We start from the raw sequence: 21,719 nt of genomic DNA, 5'->3' as shown, positions 1-21,719 counted from the left end.
AAATGTATATTGCAGTAATATAATGTGTGTGTGGCTGATATTAATTGGTATGGATTGATGCTGTGATGATATATGTTCTATATACTGTATAATTATATTATATATGTGTGACATATATTATTGCAGTACATTGGTTTGTGTTGGTTGGTATTAGCTGTGTACGTATTGTATTGCTTTAATATATATTAATTAATAATTATAAAGATTAATTCAAGTATATTGATTTATATATATTAGATGTCAATAAGTTTATACTTGTTGCCATATATAAATACATATATAAATACATTTTGCATTTAGGCATATTTATATACCAAAATGAGATAAGGAGTTTATACATTTGTTATTTAAATTTATACAGAGACCTAAACTAAACATTAGACCTAAATTAACATATCCCTAAATTTATGTTGTTAAAATGTAAATTTTAAAAATTTAAAAAATTAAATTGACAACTGCTTGACAATTCTTTTACCATAAAACCCCCATAGGTGTAATTGGGGTAGCCAGACAAAAAATTGGTTTTATGGCAAAACGGCCCCCCTAGAGTGGGTCCATCTTCCCGCTCAAACTAAAAAAGTAGTGGCTTCTTATCCAGGATTGATAGCTACTTTGATATTAAAAGAAAAAAGCGGAACATTAAATTATTTGGTAAAGAGACGTCAGAAATTGTAATTCCATATAATAAGAAACAACTTGATGCTCTTCTAATGTTTGAAAATTGGCAGATTGCTATAGGAAACTATTTTGGTCAAATTTTTGCATCATTTACCTTCACATGTTTTGTTGAATTTTATATCCAGACATCCAGTTATTTTTCCTGTCAGATGTAAACAATCTCCTATTCCAAATGCCCAGATAGTTTTTACTGATGGGTCAGCAAATGGTAAAGCCTCCATAGTCACTAAAAATCACCAAAAGGTTTTAGAAACATGGGAAACTTCAGGTCAAAGAGCTGAAATAACAGCAGTCATAGAGGCTTTTGCTATGTTTGCAGATGAGGAATTTAATCTTTACTCTGATTCTCAGTATATTGTCAGGTTGTTTCCACACATTGAAACAGCGGTTTTGCCTGAAAATAAAACTACCATATTTCATTTGTTAAGTAATTTACAGCAACAAATTTAGAAAAGAAAGAAAATATTTTTTATTGGACACATTTGGGCTCATTCCGGATTGCCCGGCCCTTTAAATGCCTTTAATGATTTGGCTGACTTGTTAACCAGAAATACAGTGGCTACTGTGATTGAGGAGGCCAGAGCCTCTCACTCACTTCATCATCAAAATGCTACTGCTTTAAGATATCAATTCCAAATTCCCAGAGAAACTGCTCGGGAGATTGTGCGCTCTTGCTTACACTGCCCCACTGTTTATAATAGTTTACCTATGGGAGTTAATCCTTGCGGTCTCAAACCTAACGTACTCTGGCAAATGGATGTTAACTCATGTCTCTTCATTTGGAAAACTGTCCTTTGTTCATGTAACTGTAGATACCTTTTCTCACGTTATTATTGCAACTGCTCGTACAGGGGAAGTAGTTAAAGATGTGATACAACATCTCTTTACTTGTTTTTCATATTTGGGCCTGCCAAAAGCTCTAAAAAACTGACAACGCTCCTGCTTACACTTCTAAGTCTTTTCAGGAATTTTGTATAAAGTTTCAAATTAAACATAATACTGTCATCCCTTATAATCCCCAGGGACAGGCCATTGTTGAAAGAGTGCATCAAACATTAAAAATCCAAATTCAAAAACTAAAAGAAGGGGAGTTTAAGTATAGCTCTTCCCATCAAATCTCCCCATCAAACATGCTCTTTTCGTAATAAATATTCTAAATACTGATCTGGCTGGAACTACTGCAATGCTTCGTCATTGGTGCCTAGAGCAATTAAATGCAAAACCATTATTCAAATGGAAGGACCTCTTCTCAGGACAATGGGAGGGTCCTGACCCATTATTAACTAGCGGTCGAGGATGTGCTTGTATTTTTCCAGAGGACGCAGATTCACCAATTTGGGTTCCAGACAGGCCAGGTTCGAGGCACGCGCTTGCTCGCCCCGCCCACCAGGCAGCTCTCGCCTCCGTGCTTCCAGCCTCGCCCTGCACCCTCCTCGCTGCACCCCACAACCTAGAGCAAAGAAGTTTGTGCAGCAAGTGAGGGCCAGAGAGGAGAGCGCACCCGCAAAGTGCCATCCAGACCAGCGCAGCGCCCGCCAGCAGGGGAGACAAGATAAACATCGAGATCCCAGCGAGACTGACAGGGCTGCTGCAGCGTGAACTCCAACCAAAAAATAATTCTACTTATTCTGTTTTAGCTTGTCTACCCTCGCCTTATGTTTTCCTTTTTACTAATGACTCCAACAAACTTAATGTATTCATGAATTATTCAGGTGGACCTAACGTGGTAACTTGTGAACAATGTATGCTTTCATCTTGTTTAAACCCTCAATGTAATGTTTGCTCCTTTGTGGTGTTACAATGCCCATCCTATCTTATGGTGCCTATATGATAGCTATGGTCTTGCCGTGTTACAGCAACTACAGGATTTAATGCGATCGCGACGGTTTGTGGGCCTACTTATTTTAGGAATATCAGCTTTAGTAGCAGCAATTAGTTCTGTTACTGCGGCAGCAATATCATTGACTCAACAAGTGCATACTGCCCAATATGTTGATACTATGTCTAAAAATGTCTCTTTAACTCTAGCAACACAGGAAGTTATAGATAGAAATTTAGAGATGAGAGTAGACGCCTTAGAAGAGGCAATAATGCATAGTGGCACTGAGTTACAGGCTTTAAAGGTGAAGATGGCTTTGACATGCCACGCTGATTACAGGTGGATGTGCGTGACATCTTTGAAGGTAAACGAGACAGATTATGAATGGGAAAAGATTAAAAATCATATCTCAGGTGTTTGAAATAGTTCTGATATTGGCCTGGACTTAGGGAAACTTCATAATCAAATACAGACCTTGTAACACTCTCGACTGGATTTTACCGCCGCTGGAGCAGCTAATGACTTTTTTCATACCTTCTCTAACTTTATTTCTGGAAAAAATATTCTGTCTAATATCCCTAGTTATGCTGTCGTTGGTGCTCAAATCCTACTTCTCATAAACATTCTTCCTTGTATTGTCAGGATTCTTCGGCAGAGCATTCGGAAGCTCTCGACTGAGCTGCATCTGGCTGTTTTAAGAAATAAAAAAGGGGGAGATGTTGGGGGCCGGCATGAGGCACTCCGCCCATGGCAAAGGTCATGAGGAAGGAGGCTCGACATACGCAAAGGCGGGATCGAGCCTCAGGAGTCCCCCTGGAAATCCTCGAGCATCTACCCCCATAACCAGAGCCTGCCTACTTTACTACTTTGTGCTCTCACCTACACCTCTGACTTTACGGGGGGCTGTCCCCCACCACCTCTTTCGGAGAAGGAGTTAACTTAAAGCTCCAGTTGATAAAAACCCCTGGGCGTGACAAGAGTGTTTTAACCTACAAACTCCTCTGAAGGTTCTCTAGCCTGCCTGACAGGCTTGTCCGGCCACATGTGATTGCTCACAGCCTCCCAACCATGAGAGGCACAAGATGCTTTAAACCTTCTAAAAACAGGTTCCTTAGAAAAGTTAGAAAATTATTAGTATAAGTATAATGGGCTGATTAGAAATCGTATTGGTGAAGGGTTTTTCATTTGTTGAGCCAATGTTTACTGCTAAGTCTCCACATCCCCTGCCCTTATACACATTAATGAATATATAGAAGAAATAAGTATTAACCTTTGATATAAATCACGTTAGACCTTAGGCTAAGTAAATTCTTTCCTTAACTAAAACCCACTACACCCTCACCCTATAGGAATGTAACTTTATTTGGGTGGCGTCTGTTTTAAGAATAATCACCCCTGGAGAAATAAGTGTCCTGGTTGACTGACCGCTGTCACAAGGAGAGGGTCGTAAATTGTCAGCAGGCCCCCTGGCCAGAAGATGATGTAACACCCCTAAGACCTCTGTATACATTTGTATGAAGCACCTGACTTTGATAAAAGTCAGGACTGCTGACCCCGCGTGACTTTTGCATAACATCTCAGTGTATAAAAGTAGACCATGGAAAATAAAGAACTGGGATCAGTTCCTCGAAAGACTGGTCTCCCCATGTCTCTCTCTCTCTCTCACTCTGGTTGAGTCTCCATCTGGAGCGTGGAACCCACCATGCTTACTAATTATGCCTGGGCTTCTAAGATCCGACCGGGGAGGCCTCAGTGTCTCCTCTCCTTCGGGAGAACGGAAGGACGCCTGCGGCCTACGTAAGTGGTGCAAGCTTCTTGTCTTGAAGTTTTATTGGTCCCCCGCGTAAACCAAGCTACTCAGCCTCTTTTCTCCACTGAATTTTCCTACTGAGCTATCCTTATTCTATTCCTTAATTAACGTTTAATTAAGCAGTTGTTCCCTGACCCTCGCCTAGCCGTCTCTCCTTCGAATACCCTGGATCAGCTGGGGCTGGTCCCCAGCAGACTATTTCCCAATAATTTTGAGGAAAAAAATTTCACATGCTTTGGAAATGTAAGTGAAAAAAAAACATGGTCCAAAAATGCAGGTTATAGTCTTGGTTTTGTCACATCGGCTGTGTGACCTTTATGTGTGTGGACTTTAGTTTCCTTTTTAAGAAAATAAAAAGATTGTGTGAAATAAACTCAAAAGTTCTGCAATTATACTGGCTTTGTGCTCTTATTCCACTTCTTACTTCTTACTGTTTCTGCAGATTATTTACTCTGTACACAAGTTTTATTTTTTCAGCAAGTGTTTATGGAGTGGCCACTCCATTTCAGGTAAATTGCTGAACATTAGAATATAGACATAGAGAAAAATATGGTTCTTATTCACACAAACCTTGCAGTTTAGTGGGCAAGAAAGGCATTCAACAAATAATCCAAAGCATTATACTAGATGATGATCTTGAAGAGGAAAAACCTCACCAGGCTCTGTGGGATATAATACTGCTGCTGCTAAATCGCTTCAGTCACGTCCAACTCTGTGCAACCCTATGGACTGCAGCCTGCCAGGCTCCTCTGTCCATGGTATTCTCCAGGCAAGAGTACTGGAGTGGGTTGCCATGCCCTCCTCCAGAGGATCTTCCCGACCCAGGGATTGAACCCAGGTCTCCTACATCATAGGCAGATTCTTTACCACTGAGCCACCAGGTAAGCCCTCGGGTTATAACAGGTGAACGAATTTAGATGGAGAGCATCAGGGAGGCCACAATGGAGAGGCGACATTTAAAGTGAGGAGTAGGAGGCAGCATCTCCCAGCCTTCCGGGAGTATAGTGCAAAATGAAGAACAGTCCTGAGAAGGACAAACATGGAAAAGTTCAAGGAACTGAAAGGGAAACGAGGCAAAGGCAGAGCACATAAAGGAGTGTGGGCATCAATGACAGGGTCTTCTCTGAACTATCAAGAATGCTGGCTCTTATCATAAGTGTACGGAGCTCACTGGGTAGGGACGCTGGCCCTGATGTTCAAATCCGAGCTCCACCACTTACTAGCTGAGCGACCTTGGGCAGTTTCCTCATTTAGAGTTATTGGTAGGATTAGATCAATGTAAATCAATGTGATCAATGTAAATAAAGTGTATAAAACAGTGCCCAGTGGTGGTAAGCTCTTGGCTATGTATGTTGTTATTATTAGCATCATTTTTCAGGCTTCAGAAGAGCTCAGAGGAAGGAGCACTGAACTCCAGGAGCTGAGACCTGGGCTCTAGGAGCATCTCTTCCCATACAGGCTGTTTCTACCATAAAATGAGGAAACCTTAAAAGGAATTGAGATAACTCTGAATTGTAATAAAGAAACAAAAAGGTAGCTTCAGGTGAATAGAAAAAAAATCTGATTTTTGAAATTAAATGGATGTTCTAATATGGGAAAAGATTTAAGAATTTTTTATTTGTATAATTTTAGTTCTAGAAGATGAAAATGACATCCCACTCAAGTCTCCTTCAAAATTTATTGACTGTACCATCATTTCTGGTTCCCTTTCACCAATGATGAATCTTTCAGAATCTCTTTAATCACCTAGGGTCTTCCCAGGTGGCACTAGTGGTAAAGAATCCACCTGCCAATGCAGGAGACAGTGGCAGGAGACACAGGTTCGATCCCTGGTCAGGAAGATCCCTTAGAGAAGGGAATGGCAACCCACTCCAGTATTCTTGAAGAGGAAAAGTTAACATTTTACATAACCTCCTGCTCCTTCTGCCTCTGTAACTCAGCTTGCTCCTTGCAAAGTCTGGATCACATAGGTCACGTAGTCTCAGAAAGTAGGAACTTACCATACTAGGAACTGGAGCTTCTCTCACTCACCCTTGTCCTACTGTTTGCAAATGCCCAGCCCCTGTAAACCTGCTTAATCATGTGTGTCCGTGTAAAGGTCAGGCATTCCCCTCCCCATCTTGACTGCTGTTCCCATGCTCAAAACCCCTTAGTTTAAATCAGCCTATTAACAGCTAGTGTTGCCCACTATAGTGTGTCCATAAAAACTCTGTAACCCCTTTGTTCGGGGCTCAGAACTTAGAGTGTTAACTCTCCTTTGGGCCCACCGGCATAATAAACATGAGTTCTCCAACTCTCCGAGTGTGGTGCTTGGTTTCTTGATTACTGGTTTCTGCAACATTCTCACTTGTAAAATCCCTTGGACAGAGGAGCCTGGTGGGCTACAGTCCATGGGGTCACAGAGTCGAATACGACTGAACGACTTTTAACTTCCTCAGTTATAATCACCTAACTTAACTGTTTCACATTGCAATCTAGAAAACTCAGCATATAAACTTCTCATCCACATTGGTGATGTGAGTAAGGTGGCTTAGTGGGTAAAGAACCTGCCTGTCAATGCAAGAGATGTAAGAGATGCAGGTTTAATCCCTGGGTTGGGAAGATCCCCTGAAGGAGGGCATGGCAACCCACTCTAGTATTCTTGCCTGGAGAATCCCCATGGACAGAGGAGCCTGGCAGGCTACAGTTCATAGGGTCACAAAGAGTCGGATACAACTGAGAAACTGACACACACAAAATCTGTAATCAAACGACAAACCTTCAGATAAAAATCAACTGTAATATACACTTGAAATATTACAGGCAGATAAGGTCCCATGCAATATGATTGCCAACTCTAGTCTTTTTCTTAGTACCTATTAGAGGCTACACATCAGTGTGGAATTCTCTTAACTCCTTTTGGAAAGTATGTCAAATAAAAGCTTTAGGCAATGCTTTATAATAAATCATACTCCCATATTTCCCTCTTGATAATTCCTGTTCTCTTGCTATTCCATCTTGACCTCTCCTCCTGACCTATTACCAGGTGATCAGAACATTGTAAAATAATGGCTGAAAAAAGGAAGAGTTTAAGGACCTCCCAACTGCTTGAACCTGCAAAAGTTCATAGATATTTTGAAGTCCCAGAATTTTTCCTATGTGCTAGCAGATTAAAGGGAGGGTATGTGCTTTCTTCGTGGATCTCAGTGTCAGCCAGGAATAAGGATCCAGGAATAAGGAATAAGGATTCCCAACCCAGACTTTCTCAACAGCTACTATATAATGTGAGGTTTCCTAAACTTTTATAAACAAAGTGACCAACAGATTTTCTCTGGATTTTAGCAGCAGTTTAATTATCCATCTTGTTTTTCTTTTTTTAAAACTATACAGGCTTTTAAACTTACCCCGATAGCAGCTAATATTGGGGCTTGGTAAATCCACTTGATGTCTCCAGCACTAAGTTCCCAGCATCTGAGACATTAAAAAGAACTTCCATGAATAGACTGGCAAAGCAAATAAGAATTAAGTAGCATTTTAAGTTTTACCAAAAACTCCATACCCAGGATTTTGATTAAGAAACAAGTAGACCAAAAAAAAAAAAAAAAAAAAAAGCTCCTAAAACTCCCAGTGGGGAAAAAATGTAGTGAGTCCTGCTTTCTATACTATTAGCTACCCTTTGGGGATAAGTATTATAAATAGTGGTGTATTATTTTTATAGTAAGAGTCAAGTGGCTATGTTTCCAGAGCTACAAAAAATTAGTCTTCTAAATGTGGTACCATTGATTCTTTACTTTTGTTATCACTGGAATGAGCCATAACAGTTAAACAGAGTTTAACAGTCGATAGAGAAAGTCCTCCCATTTTCAGAATTTACTCCATTGGCTATAAGACACTGACATTAATACATTCTTATCCACAGACATGCAACATAAAACTAACAATAATGCAAATGATCCTTGTAAATAGGTATGTAGAAGAAAACTGAATACAAATGATTTTTATCCCTAGAAAGGAAAATTAGCTGTTTGGTGAAATGTAAGTGACTAGTGATCTGTGAATATTGACCAGTTTTTACATTTATTTGTAAAATCATTTCAGCGTTCACAGTACTAAATATAAACATGCGATTCTTTTATTTCTCCTTTGAACCAGTTAGCTTACTGGTTACTAAGCTAAGCTTATTGGTTAGCTAACTAATCAGTGAGTCAAAAAATCTCTGACAGGTAGTCATTTCATATTTGCATAACATCATGACTTTTATCTTCTTTTTTTAAGAGTTTTTTTAATAGTATTAATAAAAATGCATTAGTTGTTCAGTCGTGTCTGACTCTTTGCAACCCTATGGACTGTGTAGATCACCAGGTTCCTCTGTCCATGGAATTCTCCATGCAAGAATACTGGAGTGGGTTGGATTCCCTTTTCCAAGGATCTTGGATCTTCCTGACACAGGAGTTGAACCTGGGTCTCCTGCATTGCAAGCAAATTCTTTACCATCCGAGCCACCAGTATATAATTTATCTATTTGCTATACTTATTTTCTGCTTCCTGCTCGCTCCAACTAGAATTTAAGTTTAGATAGGCAGGGATTGCTGTTGTTTTTATTTTCTGTTATAAGTGCCCAGAACATACACAGGATTTAGGTAGCCAATAAACATGTATTGAATTAACTGAATTCAAAGTAAGTTGAACTTCACCCAATCTGGTTTGTGGTAAAGGTCTTACACTAGAATAAATGCAACAGAGTTAAGAAAAACTATTTCCACTTGAAACTTTAACATAACACTTTAAACAGTTTTTTAAAATTAAAGATACATAAAGCCTTCAGTTTCTCTCTCCTTAGACCTAATGTTGATTGTAGCATTAGTAAATAAAATCTTATGAAGAAATTTTAGTGATATAATGATAATTTTTTTATTCTAGATGATAAACTTATATTAAGAAGTTACTTTTAAATTAATTGGATTCATTCTGATATATAGCAAAACCAATAAAATATTGTAAAGTTAAAAAATAAAATAAAATATATAAAAAATGAAATAAAAATAAAAGTAATTAATTAACAAATTTTGGATAATAAAAAGCTATTTCAACTATTTCTTGAAAGTAAAACATTTTCAGCACACTATAATAACAAAAATTTTAATTTTTATGTAAGCAATACATTCTCAGTCCATTCTGAAGGAGATCAGCCCTGGGATTTCTTTGGAAGGAATGATGCTAAAGCTGAAACTCCAGTACTTTGGCCACCTCATGCAAAGAGTTGACTCATTGGAAAAGACTCTGATGCTGGGAGGGATTGGGGGCAAGAGGAGAAGGGGACGACAGAGGATGAGATGGCTGGATGGCATCACTGACTCGATGGACGTGAGTCTGAGTGAACTCCGGGAGTTGGTGATGGACAGGGAGGCCTGGCGTGCTGCAATTCATGGGGTTGCAAAGAGTCGGACATGACTGAGCGACTGAACTGAACTGAACTGAATATATTCTCATTTCAAAAATCAACCTATATAAAAAGACAGACATTGAGACATTTCAGCCCTCCCCATCTTCCTGTCTATATCCGACCTTGCCCTTCTGCTTACAGGTTAATATCTTTTATTACTTTATTGTGCATGCTTTCAGTATTTTGTTGTGCATAAACAAACACATACAGATACTATAATCTTATTTTCCCCATCTTACAAAAATGCAATGTACACTCTGTTCTGTAACTTGCCTTTTCCTTTTTATAGCATAACTTTAATTTCTTTCCATGTCAGTATTGAGAGAGCTCAGTAGCCCAGCATTTCACTGGAAGGAGGTACCATAGCTAAATCGACCAAACTCCTACACCAAAGTGTAATTCTGATCCAGCCACACTGAAATCAGCAAAATCAATGGGCTTGAAGACTGAGTCAGAACGGACATCAAACATACGTTACTTGTTTACACAAGTAACTTGCATACGTTACTTGTTTACACAGTATTGAACACTGCTCAGTATTATCTTCATGCACCTATATTCCACATTGTTCAGCCAGACAAGAAAAATATAGTGTTACGGAATCATGCAAAACATCTATCACACAACCCTAAAAAGGCTTCCTACTGTAAGGAAAGTGGCACATGTTGTGAAAATATAAATTGAACACTGATTCACTAGCTATGAGACTCTTGGATTTCATAAATCCTCTTTTCAGCTTTGACATTTGGTAATACCTTTATAATCCTCTTTCTCTTTGCCACAATGACATTTCATTGTGGTGTCTCCTAACACACTGGAATTCAATCACACAATTTCAGTGACGGAGAAAACACAACAGGCTTTATCTTGAAAGCACAACTCCATCTTGGGCCTGACTGGACTTTGAGCTATATGCCCAGTATCTATGGAAACAACATACCAACCGGAAAAACAGAACCCCACCCGCCCGAGATGGAAGAGCCCCAGGGCTCATACCTAGACTCTCGTCTCCTAAAAGAATACCCTAATTATCTGTGTGACCGAATAGAATCATAAATTTTATTATGCTTATTGGGGTATGACCACAGGCCTATTGATAATTGTCCACTGTTAACTACCTAGGCCTAAGGCATATGAATCACGGGTTATCTTTGACTGTATCTTTCTTTCCCTTTGTTCAGGGTATATAAGGTTTTCACAAGGACTGGTCGGGGTCCTTGGCTAAGAGGAGACTCTGCCTTGGGCTTGCCGGTGTAATAAACTGCACTGCACTATCTGCATTGTCCTTCTGAGTGAGTTTGTTTCCTGGAATGCGTGGCTGCAACATCAGCTCTACAAAATACTCATACCTGGAAGTAGGTCAAATCAGCTACTTCTAAAAACAAGAAAAACTTGACTTTGATCATTTTCAATGTCAAAGTTTTAAATTTGCCCTTTGATAAGAGGCAACCGGGGTTTCAGATTTTTTTTTTAAAGGAAATGCTGTTGATTCTTGTTTATCATTAATTATTCAATGACCCAGCTCACACTGTGTTTATCAACATGGCCAAGAAATTACCCTCTGTTCAGATTTTTTAAAATAAATTTTAACACCCTAGGAAATGCAGGAGTAAATGTCAGTAAATATGTAACTCTGAATGGTAGAGCATAAAACACAGTAGTCTTGAATAGTAGAGCATAGACAGGAAAGTAGGTCCTTCAGCCAAGCTGGGAACAAGAATGTATTGTCTCCCAGAAGAGACAATAGTATTGTCCCAGAAGGACCCAGTATTGGAATACTGTATTATCTCCAACACTCACACTCTGATAAGAGAAGAGAAAGTGAAGTAACCTCAAAGCCATGCCGATTTCCCAGAAATGACAGAGTGTAACATTTCTTGGTCCTTTTCACTGCAAGCCTTAATGTTCCTACTGGCATCTCTTATCTCCTTTGAGTGAGCAGGGAGACAGTAATAAGGTATCTCATAAGGTGTTTTTGCTTTTGTAAGTTAAAAAGAAAGAGAAAATTATTCACTCTTTAAGTCATTTGTCCAATCTAAACGGCAGGAAATTTCCTAAAGGAAATCAACCCTGAATATTCATTGGAAGGATTGATGCTGAAACTGAACCTCCAATACTTTGGCCACCTAATTGATGTGAAGAGCTGACTCATTGGAAAAGACCCTGATGCTGGGAAAGATTGAAGGCAGGAGGAGAAGGGGACAACAAAGAACAAGATGGTTGGATGGCATCACCAACTCAATGGACATGAGTTTGAGCAAGCCCTGGGAGATGGTGAAAGACAGAGAAGCCTGGCATGCTGCAGTAGCAAGGTGCCGGACATGACTGAGTGACCGAACAACAACAAACTACAGGACTCAGTTATCTTACCCTACGTTACTCAACACTTCACTAGAACTTTAGAACTGGAAGAAACTTTTTGTGTATTCAATAGTTTAAAGTACCGTCTAAAACTGGGTCTTATCTGCTTATTTCTAAATGTCCAAGATACAGAGAAAATAAGAGTTCTAGCTTGGAAAGTCCAGATCAGAAAAAGATAAATCTCAAGTGTAAGAGACATGAACCAGGACCCCATCTGGCCTTTGGAGATGCTCCCAGTCTGTTCTCTCGACCTGAACTTTGTGACATGACACTATACATAGGTCAGATGACACTCAAGAAAACCCAAAAATCTTTTTATCTTAGACAAGCTGAAGTTCATGAGAAATCAAATCAGGCAATTATGAAATTATGCCATGAATGTGGTAACACAGTTTTATTTTCTATGCAAAATAAATGTAAAATGACCTCTTAACCCAATTATCACACTCAGATCAGAGCGCTACAGAATTCAAGATTTTAATCTAAGGTAAGGTAGGAATAAATGTGCTATGCAGAGGAGTCATATGATCTAACTTATAGTTAATATTTTTACATTAATTCGTCTGTTTTAGAGCAATATTTAGCATCAGTTGTAGTTTTGCAAGTATCATGTACCTAATGGATTTTTTCTCAAAATAATAAACTCATATTTCCTATTTGTTCAGCAAAAGAATTATGATTATTAATAACTTAATACCTAGTTTATAATTTTTAAGAAAAAGTGCAAGATAACTAAGGAAACTACCTATTTAATTCAATATATAATGCACTATGAATATATTTGCTTTCTTTCCATGCTCAAGGCCTGGAAGAGCTACAGAATGGATGAATGAGTCGAAGTGCTCCAGGATGTGTATAGGCAGTCAGGTCTCATTCTATTCATCTCTCACAAGAGAGGATTGGACCAAACAATGCTTTTGGTTCTACCTTCTCTAAAATTCCAAATCTGAGTGATTTGGTTACATATCTCAGGGTAAAATTATTTAGCATTATTTAGTACCTCTTTACTGACTCAACCTCCCTCTCTCATTCAAGAAATCAAACAGCAAGGCTGCAGGTTTTCTTTGAGATTTCCAATATTGCTGTGTAACTATAACAATAATGATAACAATGTAGATAACATTAACCCCCATGTGTGTGTTAAGTCACTTCAGTCATGTCCAACTCTTTGTGACCCCATGGACTGTACCCTGCCAGGCTCTTCTGTTCATGCGATTTGCCAGGCAAGAATATTGGAGTAGACTGCCATTTCCTTCTCCAGGGGATCTTTCCAACCCAGGGATCAAACCCCAGGTCTCCTGCATTTGGCAGGCTGGTTCTTTTCCACTAGCGCCACCTGGGAAGCCCTCATTAACCCCCAAGTGTCAGCAAATCCAAATAGCAAAAAGAGATAAAGGTAAGTAAAACTGAAACCCTGCAGGATCCTTCTGTGTACAAGTCCCTCCACATTCCCACTTCTTATTTGGGAAAAAGCTTTAGCCTTGTGAAATGAAAATATCTCCTGCCATATCAATAAACAAGAAATGTCACAGCCTTCAGCAATTTCTGGCCTCCAAATGTGAATGAGGGCTCCCAAAACTGTGATCCAACGGATGCTGCCACTCCCCCCCTCCCCCTCGCCAAGGTAATTGCTGAGGAACTAGGGGAAGGAATGCAAGAAACAGCCATCTGCCACTCCTAAAGTTGAACAAGGAAATAGGATTTGGCACCAGAGAGCTGAGCTGCATATGAAAAGAATGAATTCAGTGAGCCCAGAGGCTTGCATCTTCCTATACACAGAATGTTAAATTCCTTAACTTGATATCTAATGTTTGATGTTCAGACTGCTTACTCCCTTTGATGCAAGCTTGTATATAGCCTAACTCCCCCCTCCTGCCTCCTTGGAGCAGTTTTCTCAGAGCTACAGAGATACTGTCTCCCAGGCTCTGAGTCCTAAACATGCACACCAAACAAAATAATTCTACTTTCAGGTTGTGACTATATTTTTTAGTCGACAGTCTTCAAGGGCTTCCCCAAGTTTCGAAGAGCAGACTCAGTTACTAATTAGAAAAGTGAGAAAGTGGAGAAACAAAGGAAAAGCAGTCAAGCAAGAAAAGTAGTAACAACATGAATGACAGAGTTGTGGGACTCCTAGTTTTGCTAAAGTAATATAGATAATGATCTAATGCATAACTTTGCACTGTTCTGCAGAAATTAAGCACCAGCCCAGTGGAGGATGCTGACTACATGCTGACTACAAGCATGTAGACCCCAGGCTGGTTAAAACCAGAAGACTGGTAATCAAGATTCCCAAAACATCACCCTGTTACCTAACCACTAACCAGTATCCATGACATCATCTTGCTGTGTGTTCATAAGACGTTTACTTTATGTACACGCAGAGAGAGAAGGCACCCTCTGGTTTCTCTTCTCACAAAGACACTAATCCTGTTATATCAGAACCCTACCCTCAGGACTTCATTTAACCTTAATTACCTTCTTAAGGGTACGATCTCCAAATACAGCCACATTGGGGGTTGGGGTTTCCCACATATGAATTTGGGGGAGATACATTCAGTCCAAGCAATAAGTTTGACAGTGAAAGCAAAGAGCAGGGACTGAATACTTCTCTATGTTCTCCTTTCCTTTCTTTGACTCATCATCACTAAAAATAGAAATAACATGAAGCAATGAATGTTTCAGCATCCATGCGTCATGTAGCATCAAAAGAGAAACAGGCAACTGGGAGGCTAGTGATTCTCTAGGATGGATTCCACTTCTAATGTGCACTTGTTTATCATTTTAATATATTTACCTATGCTATGCAAGACAAGAAAACAAAGAGGTGGATTAAACCTACACTTGACATCACATATATGTAAGTAGTAAGTAGAACACGTGTGTGTTAAGCACAGGTACCAGATATATAGGGCAACTGAGCACTAAATATCCAGTTCACCAAATATATAAGACACAAAGTATCCCTTGATACACAGGAAGTCCTTGATATTCTTGATGTCTTAATTAAGCACCAACAGGTGGAACTCATGGCCACATAAACTTTGCCCAAAGAATGCAAATAAAACCTAGGACTGCTGAGTAGGCTACATGGCATGTTAGAGCCATGGCCACGTAAACTTGCCCTTACATCTCTCTGAGACAGCAAGTGTGTGTCCCTGGCCCAGGGCATCTTCTGTCTGTGGGTCTCCTTGCTGTAACCTTATTTCTGGCCCTTGTAACGACACCATCAGTGGGGAATGCTGATGTGGCGGAGAGTAAGAGAAAGGAGATATGAATATTGCCTAAACCAGGACTCAGTTAGTGCAGTCCTTTCACCTGTGTGCACGACATCCATGGGGTTCAAGCATCCCAACTGGGTCTGTGAGTCCTTCTGTCCCAAGACTCTGGAATGGATAGCTGGCTGGTAATATATGAGAGGCTACAGGGTAATCCCTAAAGGGCAATGCCATCAAGAACAGCAGCAAGTACGAACTCCAAGCAGGAAGCCAGCCTTGAGAAAATCTGAGGCTCTTGCTTTACCTCTTCCTTTTCACCCACCTTGCATCAGCCAGAGTTGCTCGTGCCACAGCCCAGACTGTCACAAAAGCCGCTGGGAACCCTGCAATCAGAAAAGGATTCAGAGACAATATTTGTTTCAGGATTAAGGTATCTTTTTCTTATACTCATCACATAAAAATATACTATTAAAAGGTGAGAGAAAAATTGGACATGAAAAATGTTACTATGTGAACAAGAAAATTCCACTTAATTTTCATCTTGTCCTTTTGAGAAGAGAGCTGGTACATTGATGTTATTTGTTCCCAAAAGTCTGAAGAAGAAGATTGGCCCTATTTTCATTTGAGGGGTATAAGGTTAAGCTATGTAAGGAGGGGACTGAAGTTCCTGAAGTCAAAGGCAGGCAGTGGTCTGTGCATGTAACTTTACCTCTTGCCACTCCAACAGCTGCATGCTTTCTGAGAGGCGTGAAGCAACAAAGAGGGACTCATGAGAAGTGACAGGAAGGCTATTATTTTTAAAAATTCGAATTTTCTCTTCTAAAGGTGGAAGGCATAGAGAGGCTACACTGAAAGTTACAAAATTAGGATGTTTTGATCAGTTTATCCTCTTCCTTTTTGTTCATATTGGCTCCAGACAGAAGCATTTGCAGGTACTGAAAACTTACCAGAGAATGGGGCTATGTTAGCTTGATGATTTGAGCATGACATATTTGTCTTTCATAAATGATAATCACCTATGAGCTTGCAACATCAAATCTATTAATTATACTGACTTTCTATGAGTCTTTGCTTCCAGTAAAGATGGACTGTTCAGTTCATGCTATATTCAGTTAAACTCTGACATCACGAAAAAAACACAAACCATACTTTTATAGAACTCTGCAATAGAAGATCAAAGGATTTAATGGATATATGGCCTTTTAGAAAGAAGTTTTAAAAATAGGAAAGAGAGGCCACAGGAAGTACCTTACAAAGAGAGAAAAAAATTTAACTCAGAACACTTTTAACACAATATTTTTTACCTTTTAAAAAACACATTTGTAATTTTTCAGATATCTTTTCTAAGCAAAGGAACATAAAAATAGATGTAGATTAAAAATTTCAGAAAAATTAAAATAAGGTAATATCCTACAGTAGGGAATTTCTTTGGTTTTCTTAGTGATCTAGTTGAATTTAACCTCAGTCTGCCTGTGTGGCTATTTAATTTTATAACTCTATATTCCAGTTTTATTTATTGTTTTTGTATAACTCCCTCTTTTAAAAAATCTGCTCAAATTCTATGTTTTAGGAAATTTTTGTCAAAATGAAAGTGAAAGTGTTAGTCCCTCAGTCACATCCTACTCTTTGGGACCCCATGGACTGTAGCCTGCCAGGCTTCTCTGTCCCTGGAACTCTTCCAGGCAAGAATACTGGCATAAACTGTCATTCCCTTCTCCAGGGAATGTTTGTGACCAGGGATTGAACCCCCAATCTCCTGCACTGCAGACAGATTCTTTACCATCTGAGCCACTGGGGAAGCTCAGTGTGCTTTGCTGTGCTTAGCTGTGTCTGACTCTTTGAGACCCCATGGACTGTAGCCCACCAGGCTCCTCTGCCCATGGGGATTCTCCAGGTAAGAATACTAGAGTGGGTTGCCATGCCCTCCTCCAGGGATCTTCCCAACCCAGGAATTGAACCAGGGTCTCCTGCATTGCAGGCAGATTCTTTACCAGCTGAGCTACTAGGGAAGCCCAAAAGTTAAGTGCTTTTATATGATAATACATACATTCTGGCATCTCATCTGATAGGTGAAAATTAAGAATGGCTGCTAATACAGAGGTAAATTACCACATTCAATAAGGATAAAGAAGCAAGATTGAAACCTTTTTTTCTATCTTGTACATTATAACTTTAGGCTCCCTAAAGTAGGTAAATGGGCTTCCCTGGTGGCTCAGAGGTTAAAGCGTCTGCCTGCAATGTGGGAGACCCAGGTTTGATCCCTGGGTCGGGAAGATCCCCTGGAGAAGGAAATGGCAACCCACTCCAATATTCTTGCCTGGAGAGTCCCATGGATGGAGGAGCCTGGTAGACTACAGTCCACAGGGTTGTAGAGTCTGACACAACTGAGCGACTTCACTTCACTCACTCGGTAGGTAAACACTCAGCACTTTACTGCTCACACTGTACTGATGTGTGGAGCTGCATTTATTTACATTGATTTTGCTGGTTCTTAATAATAAATTGGCCGGGAAGGAAATTACCATCTAAAGAGGAACATATGCTGTATCTGCCTTTGTAAATTGAAGACTGATATTTAAAATGACTGTTTTTGTACATCTTTATCACAAAACAAATCTGTACAGAGAAGCAAAAGCAAAGTCTAATGATAACTATGTTTCTATTCTTTCAACCAATCATAGCCTTAATTTTTCCTATCCCTGCCTCAGTGTTCTCATAAATAAGGCACTTTATTCTTGGCTCCAACTGCACATTTTAAAATTGCATGTAATTCTATATTTAAGAAAAGAAAAGAAAGCGAAGTCGCTCAGTCGTATCTGACTCTTTGTGACCTCATGGACTGTAGCCTACCAGGCTCCTCAGTCCATGGAATTTTCCAGGCAAGAGTACTGGAGTGGGTTGCCATTTCCTTCTCCAGGGGATCTTACTGACCCAGGGATCAAACCTGGGTCTCCCACATTGCAGGCAGATGCTTTACCATCTGAGCCACCAGAGGGCTCAGTCAAAAGTACAAACTTCCAGTAATAAGTACAACAAAAGGTATAAACTTCCAGAAATAAGATAAATAAGTACTAGAGACATAATATACAACATAGAAAAAGATTAGTTGTTACTGTTTTAAATTGTGGTTAATTAAGTGAGCATAATATTGCATGTAATATGATTTATAAAAGTGAGCTTTCATGTAAATCCTACTTGCTTTCATGCATGTTATTAAACCATTCAACGAAATGACGATTTCAAGTTGTGATGGTTATCTTCTGTAGTTGTCACTCCTATGCCAAAATGTTTCTGGGGAAATTAACACAAGTTGTAAAGGAAGGTAAGAAACTAAGACCTGTATAAAAGCTCACTGGAATCCTAACTGCTTTTTTTTTTTAATTTTTCATAGAAAGATTTGAAAACTAGTTTCCTGGGTTTCAGAGCTTCCCTGGTGGCTCATATGGTAAAGAATCTGCCTGCAATGTAGGACAAGCTAGAGACTTGGGTTTAATCCCTGGGTCGGAAAGATTCTCTGGAAAAGGGAATGGCAACCCACTCCAGTATTCTTGACAATCCCGTGAACAGAGCAGCCTGGTGGGCTACAGTTCATAGGGTTGCAAAGAACTGGACACAACTAGAGCCACTAACACTTCCTGGGTTTCAGTGAGACAAACCCCTGACTTTATGAAGCGACAGACTGAGTGATACAGCCCAAATAAGAGTTGATAGGGGACTGAGCAGCTGACTATCACACCAATTCATAAAGAAAAAACAAGTTTATTAATTACTAGTGTGACCAGTGTCATAGCAAGCCAAAACATAAAATCAAACTCAGACAAAGTCACTGTTGAATTTTCTATCAACAACTTTATAAACTTCTACTAATGATGTGAGTACACAGACATAATTTTGATTTGAAGACAAACTACCAAAAACTTGAGAAAATTACCAAAGTACCCCCCCCAAGATATTAAATGTATCTTTTTTTATTTTAGTAACTGGTAGCCAAAGATAAGGGACAGCTTAAAACCAAACTGTTTTCAGAAATAAAATGTTTCACAACAATTAGTATTTCATAATAAATAAAGAGTAACAGTAAATTGACCCTTTGTCTTCTTCAAGGTTATTAACAAACAGGAAATTCAATATCCCTTACTTTACATTTTTAAATGTTAAGACAATGTTAAGGCAAAACAGGCAAAAAAACTTTCTTATTTTGGAGGGGGAAAAAAACCTTCAAATTTAATCTTGAGCCACTTAGTTAATTTTTTCCCTCTGCTGACCACCTGATCATTTACAAATTAAAATAACAATTGTTAATCTTGAGACTTCTTAATTTTAACCACATATGAGTTTTAATTTCTCTTAAACTATAACAAACAAACAACATTCTTTCTCCATATCACATTGAGTTAGTGCCTGGTTCAGTAATCCCTCTAGGACTGAAAAGGCATTTTGGAATGTGAGTTGAATCTTTTTTTTTTTTTTAATTACTTATGCCAAAAGTAATTCTAACTATTTCCTTCCAAAAGACATGGTAAGTCTACATAATTAGCTTGTAATTTGTAGTGTTAAATACAGCCAAGATGGTTCTATAAATTCCTTTCTGTCATTCTCATCATATGATCTAGAATTATAAATCAAAGATGCATCATTATGGATTAGAAATTTAAAAATCAAAATTTGTAGAATGGAATTATGGTTAAATCAAGACACTGGCATAAGGCATGATGAGCACAGCAGTTCTAAATGTGTAAGGCAAACAAGGTATTTCCCCCAAAGAATCCTCTCAAGAATCTGGTCTAAGAACAGTAACCCTAAGTTAAACGTGAAAAGTTTGTTACCACTGGAAGAATCATAGACTTGATTTTAATGATTTTCCTCAATAAATAATTAAAGAGAAAGGAAAGATAAAGATGGGGTGGGGAGAGATTATTTCAGGAAAAGAGCTGAAAGAATGCTGATGACAGGCATGACACAAAGCCCTGAAATCCATAATCCACTTGAAAAGAAAAGGAGACAGAAATGCCTTACCCCAGCCTATCAAGGTGAAGCCCCACAGGTACTTGGTGTCCGAAAAGAATGCCACAAAGATTAAACTATGCAGATAGAGACCTTCCACCAAAATCCAATAGTAGTTTGTAGCCAAGAAGTAAATAAACATCACAACAGCCATCTTGCACCCAATCTGTTACAAATAAACCAACATGGCACCATATTAGAACTCCTAATCATACTGTTTCCAACATTAGACCACTAAAAAGCAGTTCCTCCATTTCTTTTTTAGAATCTAATGTCTCTTATACATGGGGAAGCCAAGACTTTTGAAAGAGGCCAGAACAATGCTATTTAAATATAGAATTTTTAAGACTGCTGGCTTGATTTTATTTTCAAAATAAGGTGTTTTTTTTTTCCTTTAGTGGTGAGCCAGGTAAGCGGTCATGAGGAAAACACTTACATATTGTGATTTGTCCACAGCAGGCACTTCTATGGAGCTTTGTAGGTCATCCTGCAATATCAGGGACTGCAGCTCCTTTACTCCTATGTGAGCATGGACCACTCTGTCCTTGACAAAGATGCTCGCAGCTCTCAGCATGAAAGACACAAATAAATGCATGTGGATATAGTTCCTAGTACAATGCAGTCGTCTATGGAGAGAAAATATTTAGTATTTAGATTTGAATAAAATTAGAAATGGAGAAAGAAAATACATAAATGAGCTCAAACTACCCCCAAAAAGAATATAATAAACCTGAACAAAAAGAGGAACAATTGGAGTCAAAAACTAAAATATAATTTTTTGAGAATTAGTTTCAAATATACCCTGATCAGCTACCATGTTTATCCAGATTATGCAGTGTTAAATATTATACTACAGTATAATATTATAATATACCATTATATTATGTGTGCATACATGCTAAGTTGCTTCAGTCATGTTCAACTTTTATGTGACCCTGTGGACTGTAGCCCACCAGGCTCTTCTGTCTATGGTATTTCCCAGGCTAGAATACTCGAGTGGGTTGCCATTTCCTTCTCTAGGGGATCTTCCCAACCCAGAGATCAAACCCACATCTGCATTGGCAGGCAGATTCTTTACCACTGAGGCACATGAGAAGCCCCTATTTCTTCCTGTATGTTATTGAATCATCTAGAGATTATTCAAGATGAATTTCTGTCCCACGCCACCAAAATCATTTGGAAAAGGTGAAATAAGCCTTCACATCATGAATGAAAATTTTTCTAACTCCTTTGACAATACTCTGCATCATTTAGTAAAAATAGACTGCAATGCAGACCCACTGTTTTAATGGTTTAATACCGCATTGAGGCTTTAAGTCTTTAAAAGAATAACCCTGAATTTTTTTCTCAAAAATAACTTATCAAAGTCAAATAATATAACACAAGGTTGAATTCAGAAACGCGTGTTTA

The 21,719-nt window shown here is 38.9% G+C and overlaps 1 protein-coding gene across 1 annotated transcript in view; it reads right to left on the bottom strand.

Moving 5' to 3' along the window:
• Positions 1–21,719, bottom strand: part of PTH2R (parathyroid hormone 2 receptor) — a 99,233-nt gene that overhangs the window by 40,404 nt on the left and 37,110 nt on the right. Inside the window, exons 6-9 of the mRNA XM_055573318.1 lie at positions 20,746–20,935; positions 20,322–20,475; positions 15,628–15,688; positions 7,691–7,757 (exon numbers count right to left, since the gene is read on the bottom strand). Of these exons, the coding sequence (XP_055429293.1) occupies positions 7,691–7,757; positions 15,628–15,688; positions 20,322–20,475; positions 20,746–20,935 (472 nt within the window). The remainder of the gene's footprint in view (positions 1–7,690; positions 7,758–15,627; positions 15,689–20,321; positions 20,476–20,745; positions 20,936–21,719) is intronic.

This window comes from Bubalus kerabau, chromosome 3, assembly GCF_029407905.1.
Source record: "Bubalus kerabau isolate K-KA32 ecotype Philippines breed swamp buffalo chromosome 3, PCC_UOA_SB_1v2, whole genome shotgun sequence".
In the NCBI taxonomy this organism is placed as follows: domain Eukaryota; kingdom Metazoa; phylum Chordata; class Mammalia; order Artiodactyla; family Bovidae; genus Bubalus; species Bubalus kerabau.
Note: the sequence above shows the minus strand (reverse complement) of the source record. Positions and strands in the feature narration are given on the sequence as shown.